The 12,514-nt window shown below is 43.9% G+C and overlaps 1 protein-coding gene across 1 annotated transcript; it reads right to left on the reverse strand.

Moving 5' to 3' along the window:
* Positions 1 to 1,298: 1,298 nt before the first annotated feature.
* MANSC1 (MANSC domain containing 1) lies at positions 1,299 to 12,236 on the reverse strand. Its single transcript, XM_074901801.1, has 3 exons — positions 11,793 to 12,236; positions 10,833 to 10,973; positions 1,299 to 6,512 (listed from the first exon to the last, which is right to left on the reverse strand). Exons 1-3 carry the CDS (start codon positions 12,010 to 12,012, stop codon positions 5,536 to 5,538), a joined length of 1,338 nt encoding a protein of 445 aa, XP_074757902.1. The 5' UTR covers positions 12,013 to 12,236; the 3' UTR covers positions 1,299 to 5,535.
* Between the last annotated feature and the right edge of the window lie 278 nt (positions 12,237 to 12,514).

Below are 12,514 nucleotides of genomic sequence, written 5' to 3' on the forward strand. Positions count from 1 at the left end.
GGTATACACACTTTATATATTTCTTTATGTATTTGTGTAGGAAAACCACATGTGTATTTTGTTTAGTAGTGAGCAGCATAGTGCGAGACGTTCTCACTTTTTTAAAACTATACCTCACAAACAAATTATTTTTTGCCCTTTCTAAAACGAAGTGCTCTGTCAAGGCAATATATAGCATGTGCCAAATCTGGAGTCTTTCCAGAAATAGTGTCTGAGTTATCACATGGTGGAAAAACATTTGAACTCCTTATTTCGTGCCCTGAAACAAAACAAGGACAACACTGCCATAGTTAAATAATCAGAAGCAGCTGGGAAAATGGTCTTTGGGTTCTTTCAGAAATTTTACCTCTGGGCTGAGAACTGCTGTCATCCTATAAGGCAATTGTTTTGGAAAGTTGAGCCACTAAGTGGGAGGACTTGACTTATAGCCATCAACTATGTGCTGGAGGACCTCCCGCTGACATCAATAGGAGCTGCACGCACAAAGAGCAGCACACGGCCACCAAAGCATAGGGCTCATCTCATTCCTAACTTACTCGGGCTACACAGGACTTCAGTAGTGTCAGTGGAACTTGGATTTAGGGACAGGGAAAAAAGGCTCTTTCAGAGAAGCAAACAGAAAAACTTACTTGGAAACTAAATAAACAGCAGGCAAGCCTATAGAATACCTGTGTCTAAGTGAGGGTTTTTCTACCATCTTCCTAGCACAAGACTAAATGTTTGAACTTTGTGCAAATTTTCAATCTCGGTGTTGCTGAGAGGAGTTGTAAAAGTCGCAATGTCAAAGTCTAAGCACCACCAATGACATCCTTCTTTCTGTGTAAGTGGGGCACATAAAACCTGGTTTTGCTCCTGATGGCTTCTGAACTTTCAGCCAGAACTCAGCTGCTTCTCTGATGGGGCAGGTACCCAAAGGACCTTGTAAGTACTTATACTTTATACAGTCATCCTCACCATCCCAGCAGTTTGAAGAAGCACCTCTGTGGTCTTCAGAGTGACTGCTTAAACCAGTGAATATTTCAAAACATGCCTATGGTTTAGCCAGTCTCACCTACAACAACTTGCAGTTGTTCTGGATGTTAACTGCTTGTGAAATTTGAGAATATACAGAGTGCACAAATTATCTGAGCACTATTCCTTGGTGTTGGCAATATGATTGAATTTTCAATTTTCTATTAAAGACAAAGCAAACCAGAAAGAAGAGGGATTAGAACACCTTGGAGGCGGCATATCTAAACTCTTTTGCCACTTCAGCCAATGACATTTTATAGCTTGGAAGGAAAGAAGTAACAGAACAGTTAATGCACAATCCTCCGGCTTTTTTTTCAGAAAGTGAGACAATATACAGGAAACGGTGATCCAGCATAGTTGTCCTGAAACTAAAAATACATTTATCTGTTATTTATAATATCTACCAAACACAAAGAAGACAAAGAGCAGCAGTTTTATGCTTTGCACTTTGATATCCTCAGGAGTGTAGAGACCTAGAAGAAAAAAGCAAATTTAGGCTGTGAGATTGAGTTTAGGCTTCCTGAAGATGAAGAAGAATGTTCAGTATATCCTAAGTATATCCCAGGAGATCTCTCCATCAAGAGCCTGGTAAAGCATCTGGGAATATCACGTACAGTCCTCAAGGGATGTGCAAGAGTTACAACGATGAGGGGCTGTGGCTATCCTGTAACTATTGATGAACAGGGAAAGTCTATTACCTATATGAGAGAAAGGGTGATGCGTAGCAAGGGCCCAGCAGTCTAGGCCAGTTTCTGAAGTGTGACAGAGCACAAAGTATAGCTCTCTCCAAGGACACTGGGTGGAAACTGTTGACTGCAATAATGGCCCTTTAAATTCTATGTTTGTATCAGCATGGAGTGTGGGATGGTGGGATCAAAGCAGTAGCTAATGGTGTATTCAGATTCAAATCCACTAAGATGGTTTTGTAGGAGGAAGAAAAATAAGATTCAGTTTTGAAACTGTCTCTTCATGTAATTTTTTTTTTCTTTTGTTAGTCGGTTAGTAATTTACTTGAAAGAATCCTGAGTATAAGCATTTCCTACTCCCACAGGAATTACAACAAACTGAAGCAGCATTTGAAGAGAACATGCTACACTGAGTTTGCAGCCCTTTGAGGTAGGGACTATGCACTCTTCTCATCCATCTCAAATAGATCTCCAATTGCTTTCTTTATGATTGTTTGCAGTGGTTATAAAATGTGGGCTTTCTATTTGCCTTACTGTACAATACCACAAACCAGTTTTGTTCATGACAGTGTATTTACACACCCGATGTTTGCTCAGCGCTATAAAGCAACAACATGAAAAGAAGAAGCTACAGCATTTATTACACTCTGCAGGTGATTAAAGTCAATCAGGTTTTGGCCTCATGCCATAACATAACTGGTTCACTTCAGAAAGAGCCACCCCACGTGCAGGGGTTGTCACCATGTTGTGGTGGCTAATGATCCAGTTCATATGTGTGGTGCACAGTTAAGACCACAGGAGATGTCGATGGAAAACCAGAAGAGTGCACAGAACTTTTAGATAAACAATGTTGAAAAGTATAACAAACTGGATGGATTTTTTACAGTTACTCTGCCTCACTCCTGTTTCATCATATAAGAGCAATATCCCAATGAATAAACAAGCTCCAAAAATGCACAGAATTAAGCATCATAGTTGAAAGAATGATGATGGGAAAACTCTCTCCTGCTCTGTTAACTGGAAATGCCAATACATGACTAATAATGCAATCCGATTTAACATTTAAACAGAGAAGAAAATATGCTTAGTTTTGTTGTCCCTACAGCTGTTCACTCCCACTGTATGATACAATAAGAAATTCTAAAAGTGTGCGTATATAATCCTCCACTCAAAACCTTCCAATAAACAAACCAGATTTCCTATAAAACATTTTTGCAATGAAATTACCATTGACTGGAAAGTTAAAAATCGAGCTAATGAAATCATTTTTAAATTGGCATCCTCAAAACTTGTCAGTTCTATTTACTAAACCCTTGTCGCCCTCTAGTGTTCAAACACAGCTTGTAAATGCCCCTCCAGAAAAAGCCAAACCGGTCCCTAACAATTCCCCGTTTATTCTTAATCCAGGACAAATGGATTGAAAAAAAAAAAAAAAAAGTGTTTCAGTACACCTGCCTAATACGTATTTTTCTTTGCTCAAGCATAAAAACGGCTTTTTAAAGTTGTTTGTTTCACTCAAAACTTGTGAAAGGCTACTCAGTTTGGCATCCTTCCCAAATTAGTCATGGTGCCTGGTTGCCTCTCTGCTTTACTTCTGCTGTTCACTTGATACACATTGCTGTTTGGGTTGGAGGGTGATATTTCTAACGATATTAGCCAAAACCATGCCCAGAGCTCTGAACGGCCCTGAGATATGTCTACCTGCCTTCTCTTGGATGTATCTCTCCTGTACTGCACCGTATCAATTCATATCAATTAAGTTATTACAGCAGAAGCACACAGTTGTTCTTAGCACCTCTCCTGCAATAACCTGCCATGACAGCAGGAGCAACGCTGAAGGCTTCTCATGGAGTTTAGTTCCTTTGAGAGAAAATTATGGTCAACCTCAGATCTGTGCCTGCATTTTTACAGCCCACAACTGGGCCGAGTACTTATCATTTTACTAACTCATTTCCCAGAAATGTTGTTCCTCCTCGTTACGTTCCTTGACCAAAACCCTTTGAAAATAGCTATTAAAAAAAAACCCACTGAGGTTAAACAAAGTGCAGTCAACAGGTAAGCTGATGAACTTGAGACACTTTTCTTTTATAATTTTGTTCACTTTTAAGAGATTATCCAGAATGTTTTTCATTTAAGCATTGTCAGGTTTAAGCGATGTAGAAGACCAGCTGGTTTTGTATCTGTAAAAACTGTATCTGTAAAGCAGTTTGCAGCCCCTATACAGTAAGAATTCAACTTCTTGACATAAGAAACACTGACTTCTATTTGATCTTTGAATAATGGCATTTTCAGAGAATTTTCTGCATAAAGTTATTGTTAGAGCTCTCACAAAAATTGCCTTGAGGCCATTTTTGGATCACGCCTGCTTCCCACCACACCAGGCTTGACAGATCTAAGAAGCTCTCGGATGTGAGTCGCGTTTCATTTTTTGTAGTACAATTATTTCACGAGGCACCCTTCCTTCTCTGTCTTGATGTTTGTTGTTGATTACACTGCCTGCCACACGGATACTTTGAAATCTAGTCTTTCATTCTAAAAACAGGTTTAAACTGGGTCTACGTGAAGGGAAATGTGAGTAACACGAACTGGAAGCTGGGTAGTTGCTCACACGTCCTCCCACTCCTCTCTGGCTGTGGTGGTGTCGGGGGAACACATGGAGCAGCTGCGGTTATTACCAGTCCCAAGAAGATGCCCCTAGAAGTGAAGAAAGAGGGTGTGCTCTGAGAGCCGGCCAGAACTCTGCGTGCTCAGGAGGGACAGCAAGTCCAGCACTGTTGCAAGCAGGTCTTTGGCGAGCACCAGCCTGGTGAGGGAACTAGAACACCAAAAGCTCCTGCTGACTGTAGGAAACATCTTTGAGATCAGCACTCTCCTACAGCATAGCCACCATTTTCCTTCAAAACTTTTTTACCTCCCTTTAGATGTTCAGCAAACGGACACCACAGTTTTCTGTGTCCTCTGCAAATAATACAGCTGTTGTCTTTGCTAAGCCCCCTCACAAGTCTCTGCCTGCTCTGAGATGAGGTGTTGAGTCTCAACTGTTAGGGATTTCGGTGTATTTGTACAGATTGTCTCTCGTGCATACGCCAAGTCCCTCGGTCACGCATTCTGTTACAAAAGAGCCTGATTGCAGCTTGCTTTGCTTTGATACGGTAAAAACTCCTCCTCTCTGGTACATATTGCAAAAATTCTCTATGTAATAGGGTGGCAAGCTCTTTGGAAAAGGCAAACTCAGATTTGCAGCATGTGGTTTTAAAGATAGCTTGTGATGTATGAAGAAAAATCCATTAAAGATACATATATATCCGTAAACTATACGTAGCTAAGGAAAATTAAGCTATGTGTACTACAATTTTTCCTGTTTGTACCTAAAGCCACTTAGACTCAAAGCTCTACTATTAAGTACTCCTTTAAGGCTATAAATAGAGTAAATGGGATTGCCAGACGATTGCGTAACACTATGGCATTTGGTGCAAACAGCACTAAAAATGCTCACGCACTGCACAGGTATTCAATTTATTAGGTGTGCTTCTATTCCACTGATCTTGTCACAGTATAGATTAAGCTCTTGAAATGCTTTTTCTCCTTAAATGTGAGACCTTCTTAGCTTAACTTGGATTTCAGTGTTTATTTTCAGGATTTGGTAATAAATCAAAAATGACAGACATTATAGTTCAGCATAGAAGGAGCAGGTTTTTTCCCCACCAAACCATCTGCCACCCTCCCATTAGTGGCCAAAGGAATCCATCCTCTTCTGCAAATTCACTATCTACTGTTCTGTTTCAGAGTTGTCCTCTCACAGATGAGAGATGCTCCTCAGTCTTATTCCTCCACCTCATCATACATCAGCATACATTCCATTGATCAAGTAATCCAGCCTGGTATAATGCCTCTTCTGAAGAGACTCGTGTATTTTCTTCCCTGTCAGTGCAATAACTAACAACAAGAATATCACCCCGAAAAGCAAAGCTGCTACAAGGCTGCTTTTTTCTCCCAGCTGAATGACACCTTTCCCTCTCAGAACACTTTCTGGCAGGTAGCTTTTTGAACCAGAGGGGTCATAACCCTGAGAGTTGGTTTGGGAAGCTGTGGGGGAATCATGAGTAGATAGAGTGAACTCTGCAAAAGAGAGGGGGGTAACATGGCTGGTATCGTTGGAAGAGACAACTGCTGGCTCAGGAGAGATGGCTGGAGTTCTCAGCCCTGACGGGGTGGCAGCAGATCTGGAATTTGTGGTTGCCCACTTGGTTGTAGATGCAGAAGTTGCAGGACTGGAAAGAGGAACATGTGTAACAGCGATGCCGGTGGCAGGGATAGTGGGTTTAGCTCCAGCGGTCACGGTCGGTGCAAAGGTGGTGGTGACAGTAGCAGGTTTAGCACCACCAGGATGCAGAAAGGTTGTACGAGATGCCAGTCGGGTGGTACTTGTAGGCAGAGGAGTAAGAGCAGTATTGCTGGGTTCAGGAGTGCTAGACTGAGGGAACAAAGCAGAGGGGTTTCCAATTCCAACGGCAGAAGATGTATTTGATGGCAGGTTAATTACTTTCTGCCTTGGGACGGGGTCTAAGCTCTCAGGATGTTTTGCCCTTTGGGATTCAGGAAAAACTGTATGAAACTCAGTGTTGTCTAAATGCTTGCCCACATGGTTCAGGACTTCAGATGCCTGATGAAAGACAGGTTGTTGCAAAGCAGCGGTATGATTCTGATGGCTAGTCTGACTGCGAGAAAGAAACGCTCCAGCATCCGAAGACAGAGAATACCCACTTGAAGAGAAGTTCTCACTTTGGAAGGATATATCCTCTGGGGCACGGCTGTCTGGAAACAGAAAGGAAATGCCAGTATTTAATTATTAAATCTACTTGTGACTTCTACAGGCTTACTCTATTCATATTTCTTGGTGAGAGAGACACAAGGGAACTTCAGAAAGTAATGGCTAATGAAACTGAGGGATCACAATCATATTTTCTTTAACGTTTCCAGAGTGACTTTTAAATTCTGTGTCATAAGACCCATCAGCCTCAAGCCTGGGCACATCAGAGCCTGACTGGAGCTTCTTACAGAATTTACCTGTGCAGAGTGATCATCCCAATCTGGTTTATACACACATTGCATATATGTTAGCGTTATTTGGAGGTCAAAAGCAGTGTGAGTAGGCCCACTGCCTTCAAACCATTCTCAGCCTTTGTCAGTTAAGGAGTAGATATTATCAACCTCACTTTTATTTGTCAGATGTACACATTTCCACCTAGCCAAGATAATGATATATTCCCCTTTCTCGTAACACCCAAACGCCCTTTGATTGCTTGACACAGTTCAATTCACACACAAGAATTGTCTTATGATACAAGGTGGCAATAATATCCCCATTTTATAGGCCATTTGATACACATACTGGTTTGTAGGAAAGATCTGAGCCTCTACTGCTGGGCTCTAAAACATCACTCCAAGAGCCTCCGAGGTATTTGCAGTGAAGACTTCCACAACAGACTACACTTTATAATTTCTCCAGAAGTTGATAGGTATTCCTTGAAAAACAGGCAGGTCAACGTCATTTAATAGAATTTGGAAGCAGGACAACAGTGTTATGTGACAGAAATTCCATACAAATGATAATTCTAGCAGCTACCTGATTCTACACAGGTATTAGAGAGTTTGGGTGAGCGCAAGCTCTTGCAAAGACTGCCTAATTGTTATTATTCAGATTTATATATAAATATATATACATATAATTATAAAATTTACAATATCAGACAGCTGCCACACAGAACACTTGAAAGGGAACATGCTCTCAAGTAGTTCTGACTCTCACTCATGTCCTTTTTTATAGAAACAGAGAGGTTCATTAACTGCACTGTAATTGAAGTAAACAACAAAAAGTCCATGACATTTTCATTACCACTTTTTTCTCTAGTAGGAACTTTCTCTAGTAGGAACTTCTCAAGTAGGAACTATCTAGAGGGATGGATACACTTCAGCTTTATTACACATGCAAAGAAGCCTACTTGGCTGCTGTTTTAATATATATTTCCAAGCCTTAAGACTCCACAAAAAAATAAAGTGCAAAAAAGCCAACAACCCAAAAAACTGGCAAACTGGCAATGCTTTAAACAAGAGCACAGCAAATACTTCACTTGAATCATCGACACAAATTTTTATCCCAATCTTCCAGTCAAGCACCTGCTTGTTAGCAAGGTAACATAGATAATGGACTCCAACCACAAGGTTTGACTTCAAGAAGAGCCACTGTTTTTAGAGAATGGCTTTAAATAACAAAATTTTCAGTTATTACACGGAATTCCAGAATCATCTAGGTTGGAAAAGACCTTGAAGATCATCTAGTCCAAGCATTAACCTCCCCCTGACCGTTCCCAACTCCCCCAGATCCCTCAGCGCTGGCTCAGCCCGACTCTTCAACCCCTCCAGGGATCCCGGGGACTCCCCCCTGCCCTGGGCAGCCCATTCCAACGCCCAACAGCCCCTTCTGCACAGAAATCCTTCCTCAGAGCCAGCCTGACCCTGCCCTGGGCAGCTTGAGGCCATTCCCTCGGGGCCTGGCGCTGGCTCCTTGGCTCCAGAGACTCATCCCCCCTCTCTGCCCCCTCCTGGCAGGGAGTTGCAGAGGGCCAGGAGGTCTCCCCTCAGCCTCCTCTTCTCCAGACTGAACCCCCCCAGTTCCCCCAGCCGCTCCCCAGCAGACCTGTGCTCCAGACCCTGCCCCAGCTCCGTTGCCCTTCTCTGGCCACGCTCGAGTCATTCAATGGCCTTTTTGGGGTGAGGGGCCCTAAACTGAACCCACTCATTGAGGGGCGGCCTCACCAGTGCCGAGCCCAGGGGTGAGATCACTATATATTTTATATATAAATAAATAGATAATCAGAAGCTGTATGGTTAAAGACAGCCAACCTGCTTCTGCAGCTCTGGACACATTACCACACCAGTGAGGAAACAGCCTGTCACCACCACGGTGTCAGTCCCCCATTCACCTTTTCCCTGTTCCCAGTGCAGTCACACGGACGCTTCCCACCACGCATTTAAACAAAGCTACAAAGCACTCGCAGGGTGTCACCTCATCTTCAGGTTGCTCGCCTGGGCAACAGCTAGAAAATCACAGAGCACACGTGCAGCGTGCAAAGGAGGGATGGAGGGAGCACAGGGAGGCTATGTGACGAGTCCCGTACAGGAGTTAAGTATTGCTGCTCCTCTGCAGAGCTCCGATGGATTAATTAACATAAATGCCTGCATTAACTAACTCTACTCCACATTTTTAGCATCAAACACTATTGTATTCATTGTCTTCATTTTAGACTACAAACTCCCAAATGCAATTGCCCCAAACTGTCACATTGTGAGGTACAGCTGGGGTACTAGGACAGACATGCTCGTTGGTAAGAAAGAACAAGGGCACTATATGAGCCAAACATTAAAAAAAGAGATTAAAAAAACAAAGCACTCCCATTAGTATCTCAAATCCAATAAGCTGAATTAGAAACCAACTTCATGTTGTCACTCTCAAAAAAAAAACAAAACCAAAACCACCTCCTGAGCATACTTTACTAGAACCCACAAGTCTTGCTTGGGTATCTTAGCTGGGCAGGAAAGGCAAGCGCCACAAAAGTACATGAACAGTAGAAACCAGAAATGTTAATTTATTTTTTAGCAACAGCTCTTTGCAACTTGGACCAGGAAATGTTTTACTTCCTAAGCCATAGGTTGTTTCCATTAGTTAGCAGCTACAAGAATAGTTAAGAAAAAAAGAAAAAACAGAATTTCATTACTAACATAGCATCAGTATTTTAAGTTGCTTTACTACAATAAAGCAATTTCCCCCTTTTAGTTTGGTTTTCAGTGTCGCCACACATAGATTCTCATGTGAAAAAACAGAGCTTGAAATGTTTGTCAGTACCAACACCTGTCAGATGATATCTTTGAAAGCTTATTAGGAACATAAGGTAAATCAACTAGCATAATTTTTCCATAATTCAATGTTCACAGAAGCTAAAAATCACAAAATGAAAAAAAGATGGTATATGCACTCAGGTTGCTAACTGAGCATTATACTATGCTCAGTTAGCATAGTATTATGCTAATATTATACCATTTGCAGGATGAAAGTACAAACACGGTTACATTCCTTGTTTCTTGAAACCCTCATAGTCTTCTAGGGGAGAAAGAGCTGGAAAAAACAGTGGTTGTAACAGTAACTTTATAGGCCTGCAATCCCTTTGTCACACACTGCTTTTGCCCAGTCCCTGTGTGACTGTGCTTGCACAGAAATATTTGCTAGCATTATGTGAATAGTCTTTCTACATATCCTGTGGCTCCTTGCATAGATGCTCTTGGAAAAGTTCTCTCTTTCAGCAAAAGTTCAGTCCCTGGAAATACAAATTTTCTGCTCTCTCAAGCAACCACACTGAACCCACCTTATGAACTCCTGGCTGGTGGAGAGTCTAAATATCAGTTTCTTATCTGAGCTGTTCTGACAGGTCTGGTGCAAGTGAACATCAGTCAACACCAAGATTTGGTATTGAAAACCCCACAGCACATGACAGACAGCAAGAAATTTCTGAGTGTGCAGCCCACGTGCCACGAAGCTTTGAGTTTAGACAGTTTGCATCTGTGCTTCAGGTTTCCTAACTGAAAGCTGAAAATAATTATTACTATTGCCAGTTACCCATTCATCAGAGCAGTGCTTGCCCTACGTGTGGTCAGTGTTTCTGCCTCTGTGTACGTGGCATTCATCAGTGCAGCATGGATGATCTGAATATACAGACGGCGACGAGGGCATTGTATTTCCACTGCTTTCAGCAACACTCTTCAGCATTACATACAGGGAATTTTCCTTCTTGAATATATCAAGATAGAAACAGCTTCTTTTTGTTTTGAGCAAGGGAAAATTATAAGTTCTGAATCTAAGGTGAAGGAGTTTCATAAGGGTCAAGATGTTATTCCAACCAAAAAGCTGGGCACACACAGGAGTTCACATATGCCCCTCCATCTTCCAACTTCAAATTACAGTGGTTGGCTTAGAACGTTTTACTAAAAATTCAACCCCCAAACATTTTCTGGCCCCTACTGAAAACTCACAGGTGCAAAAGTCATCTAGTGTGGGGACTGGTGGTTCTTACTATTATTTACCTCTAGTTATTTTGTAGCTCACAAGTCCTGTTGCGGGTTTCATCGGACAAGCCTCAGCGCTAGGGCAGTAAAACAGGTAGCAGTTTGGATGCGTGCTTGTCCTTTGAGCATCAAAAATCATCAAATTACACTTCTTGTCTCCTGAAAAATATAAGTACATGTTTCAGCAATAAGAATTTTTAAAGCAGCTTGATCGTGAGCTCTAGGTTGTTAAATTATTTTTTTCTTCATGTGAGTAAGAGGAAAACTACGAACATAGAGCATTCCAACAGGAAAAACAGCCCAGGACTGTAAAAGAATGGCCCAGGGCCAATATACAAAAGGTCACACCTTCCTCTTCCTGTACAGATGAACCTGAGGAAATAATGAATCTAAACCCACACCCTCCCCTCACCCATACCCCACTGGCACCACTTTATGTAATAATATCTCGCTTACAAATCCCCATACATCTGAAAACCGCTTTCCCATACTCATGGGGAAGGAAATGATTTATATACTTTTCCCTATCACATCCCAGGAATCGCTTGGCTTGTTGCTGATTGCGGGGGTCACCTTTACCACTTGGCTGCTTTACCTCCCACCGCTCCAAAAGCTCGATGCAAACCAACCGTCTCAGAGAAAGGTAAGCACTCTCAGTTGTGGCTAAAATTAAACGTAGCACAAAATGCCAGTTACTTTACGGCGCACCTATGGCTTATGCACCTCAGTTTGGGGATCGGCGAGGTTTTAATGTTTAAAACTATCCCTGTGTCTTTGCTGCAGTTCTTTCCCTGAATACTACGGGGCCTCACATTAAGATCTAGCATCACGCCTTAGCAAAACGGTTACTAGTCGCAGCGTGGGCGCAAGGAGAAATGAACGCTTCTGTGCTGAGTACACGGAACAGCACTTGAATACCACGCGAGCCCAAACTTTTGCAAGTCATTTCCCAGAAAAGACCAGAGAGGAGCGGGTTACCTGAGAGCTTTTCCCCCGAGCAGCAAGCGCGACCGCAAGCCCCTGGGCTCGGGGCGTACAATGGCTCCGCGCCCCTGACGCCTTTGGGCAGAGATAAGTTTATATCGATGATGGCGTTTTCCAGTTTCTCCACGGAGCACTCCCGACTCGGGGGGGACCCGGCCACTACGCAGGTGGCCACCAGCAAACAAACCGGCCACCGCCTGCTACCGGCAGACATGGTGGTGGCTCGCTCGGGCGCGGCCTTACAGGGCCGGGACGCCGCCGGCCTGAGGCGCCCCTTACCACGGGGCGCCCCCCGCCACACGCCCGACTCGCCGGGGAGCTGCCCGCGGGGCTGGCGGCCAGGGAAGCGCCGCCGAGACGCGTCCCGGCGCTCCCGAGGCGGGTCCGCAGCTCTGAGAGAAACTTCGGGCCGCTCCGCCCGCCCCTCCGCACCGCCCGCGGGCGGGAAGGCCGCGGCGGGGCCGGGCCGGGAGGAGGGACCGGGGGAGGCGGGCTCGGGCCGCCTGCCCGTCCTCCTGCCTGCCTGCCCGTCCTCCTGCCTGCCTGCCTGTCCTCCTGCCTGCCTGCCTGCCTGTCCTGCCTGCCCGTCCTCCTGCCTGCCTGCCCGTCCTCCTGCCTGCCTGCCTGTCCTCCTGCCTGCCTGCCTGCCTGTCCTGCCTGCCCGTCCTCCTGCCTGCCTGTCCTCCTGCCCCCCTGCCTATCCTCCTTGTCTACCG

The sequence above is a fragment of the Athene noctua genome, chromosome 3 (genome assembly GCF_965140245.1).
Source record: "Athene noctua chromosome 3, bAthNoc1.hap1.1, whole genome shotgun sequence".
NCBI classification, from domain to species: Eukaryota; Metazoa; Chordata; class Aves; order Strigiformes; family Strigidae; genus Athene; species Athene noctua.

Bases quoted from the DNA above. Each gene is read 5' to 3' on its own strand.
- MANSC1 (XM_074901801.1), bottom strand. From the start codon at position 12,012: ATGTCTGCCGGTAGCAGGCGGTGGCCGGTTTGTTTGCTGGTGGCCACC. The intron at 10,974-11,792 runs GTAACCCGCTCC...TATATTTTTCAG, and splicing joins CTCGGGGGAAAAGCTCTCAG to GAGACAAGAAGTGTAATTTG. The intron at 6,513-10,832 runs GTAAATAATAGT...TTCTGTTTCCAG, and splicing joins GAGCTACAAAATAACTAGAG to ACAGCCGTGCCCCAGAGGAT.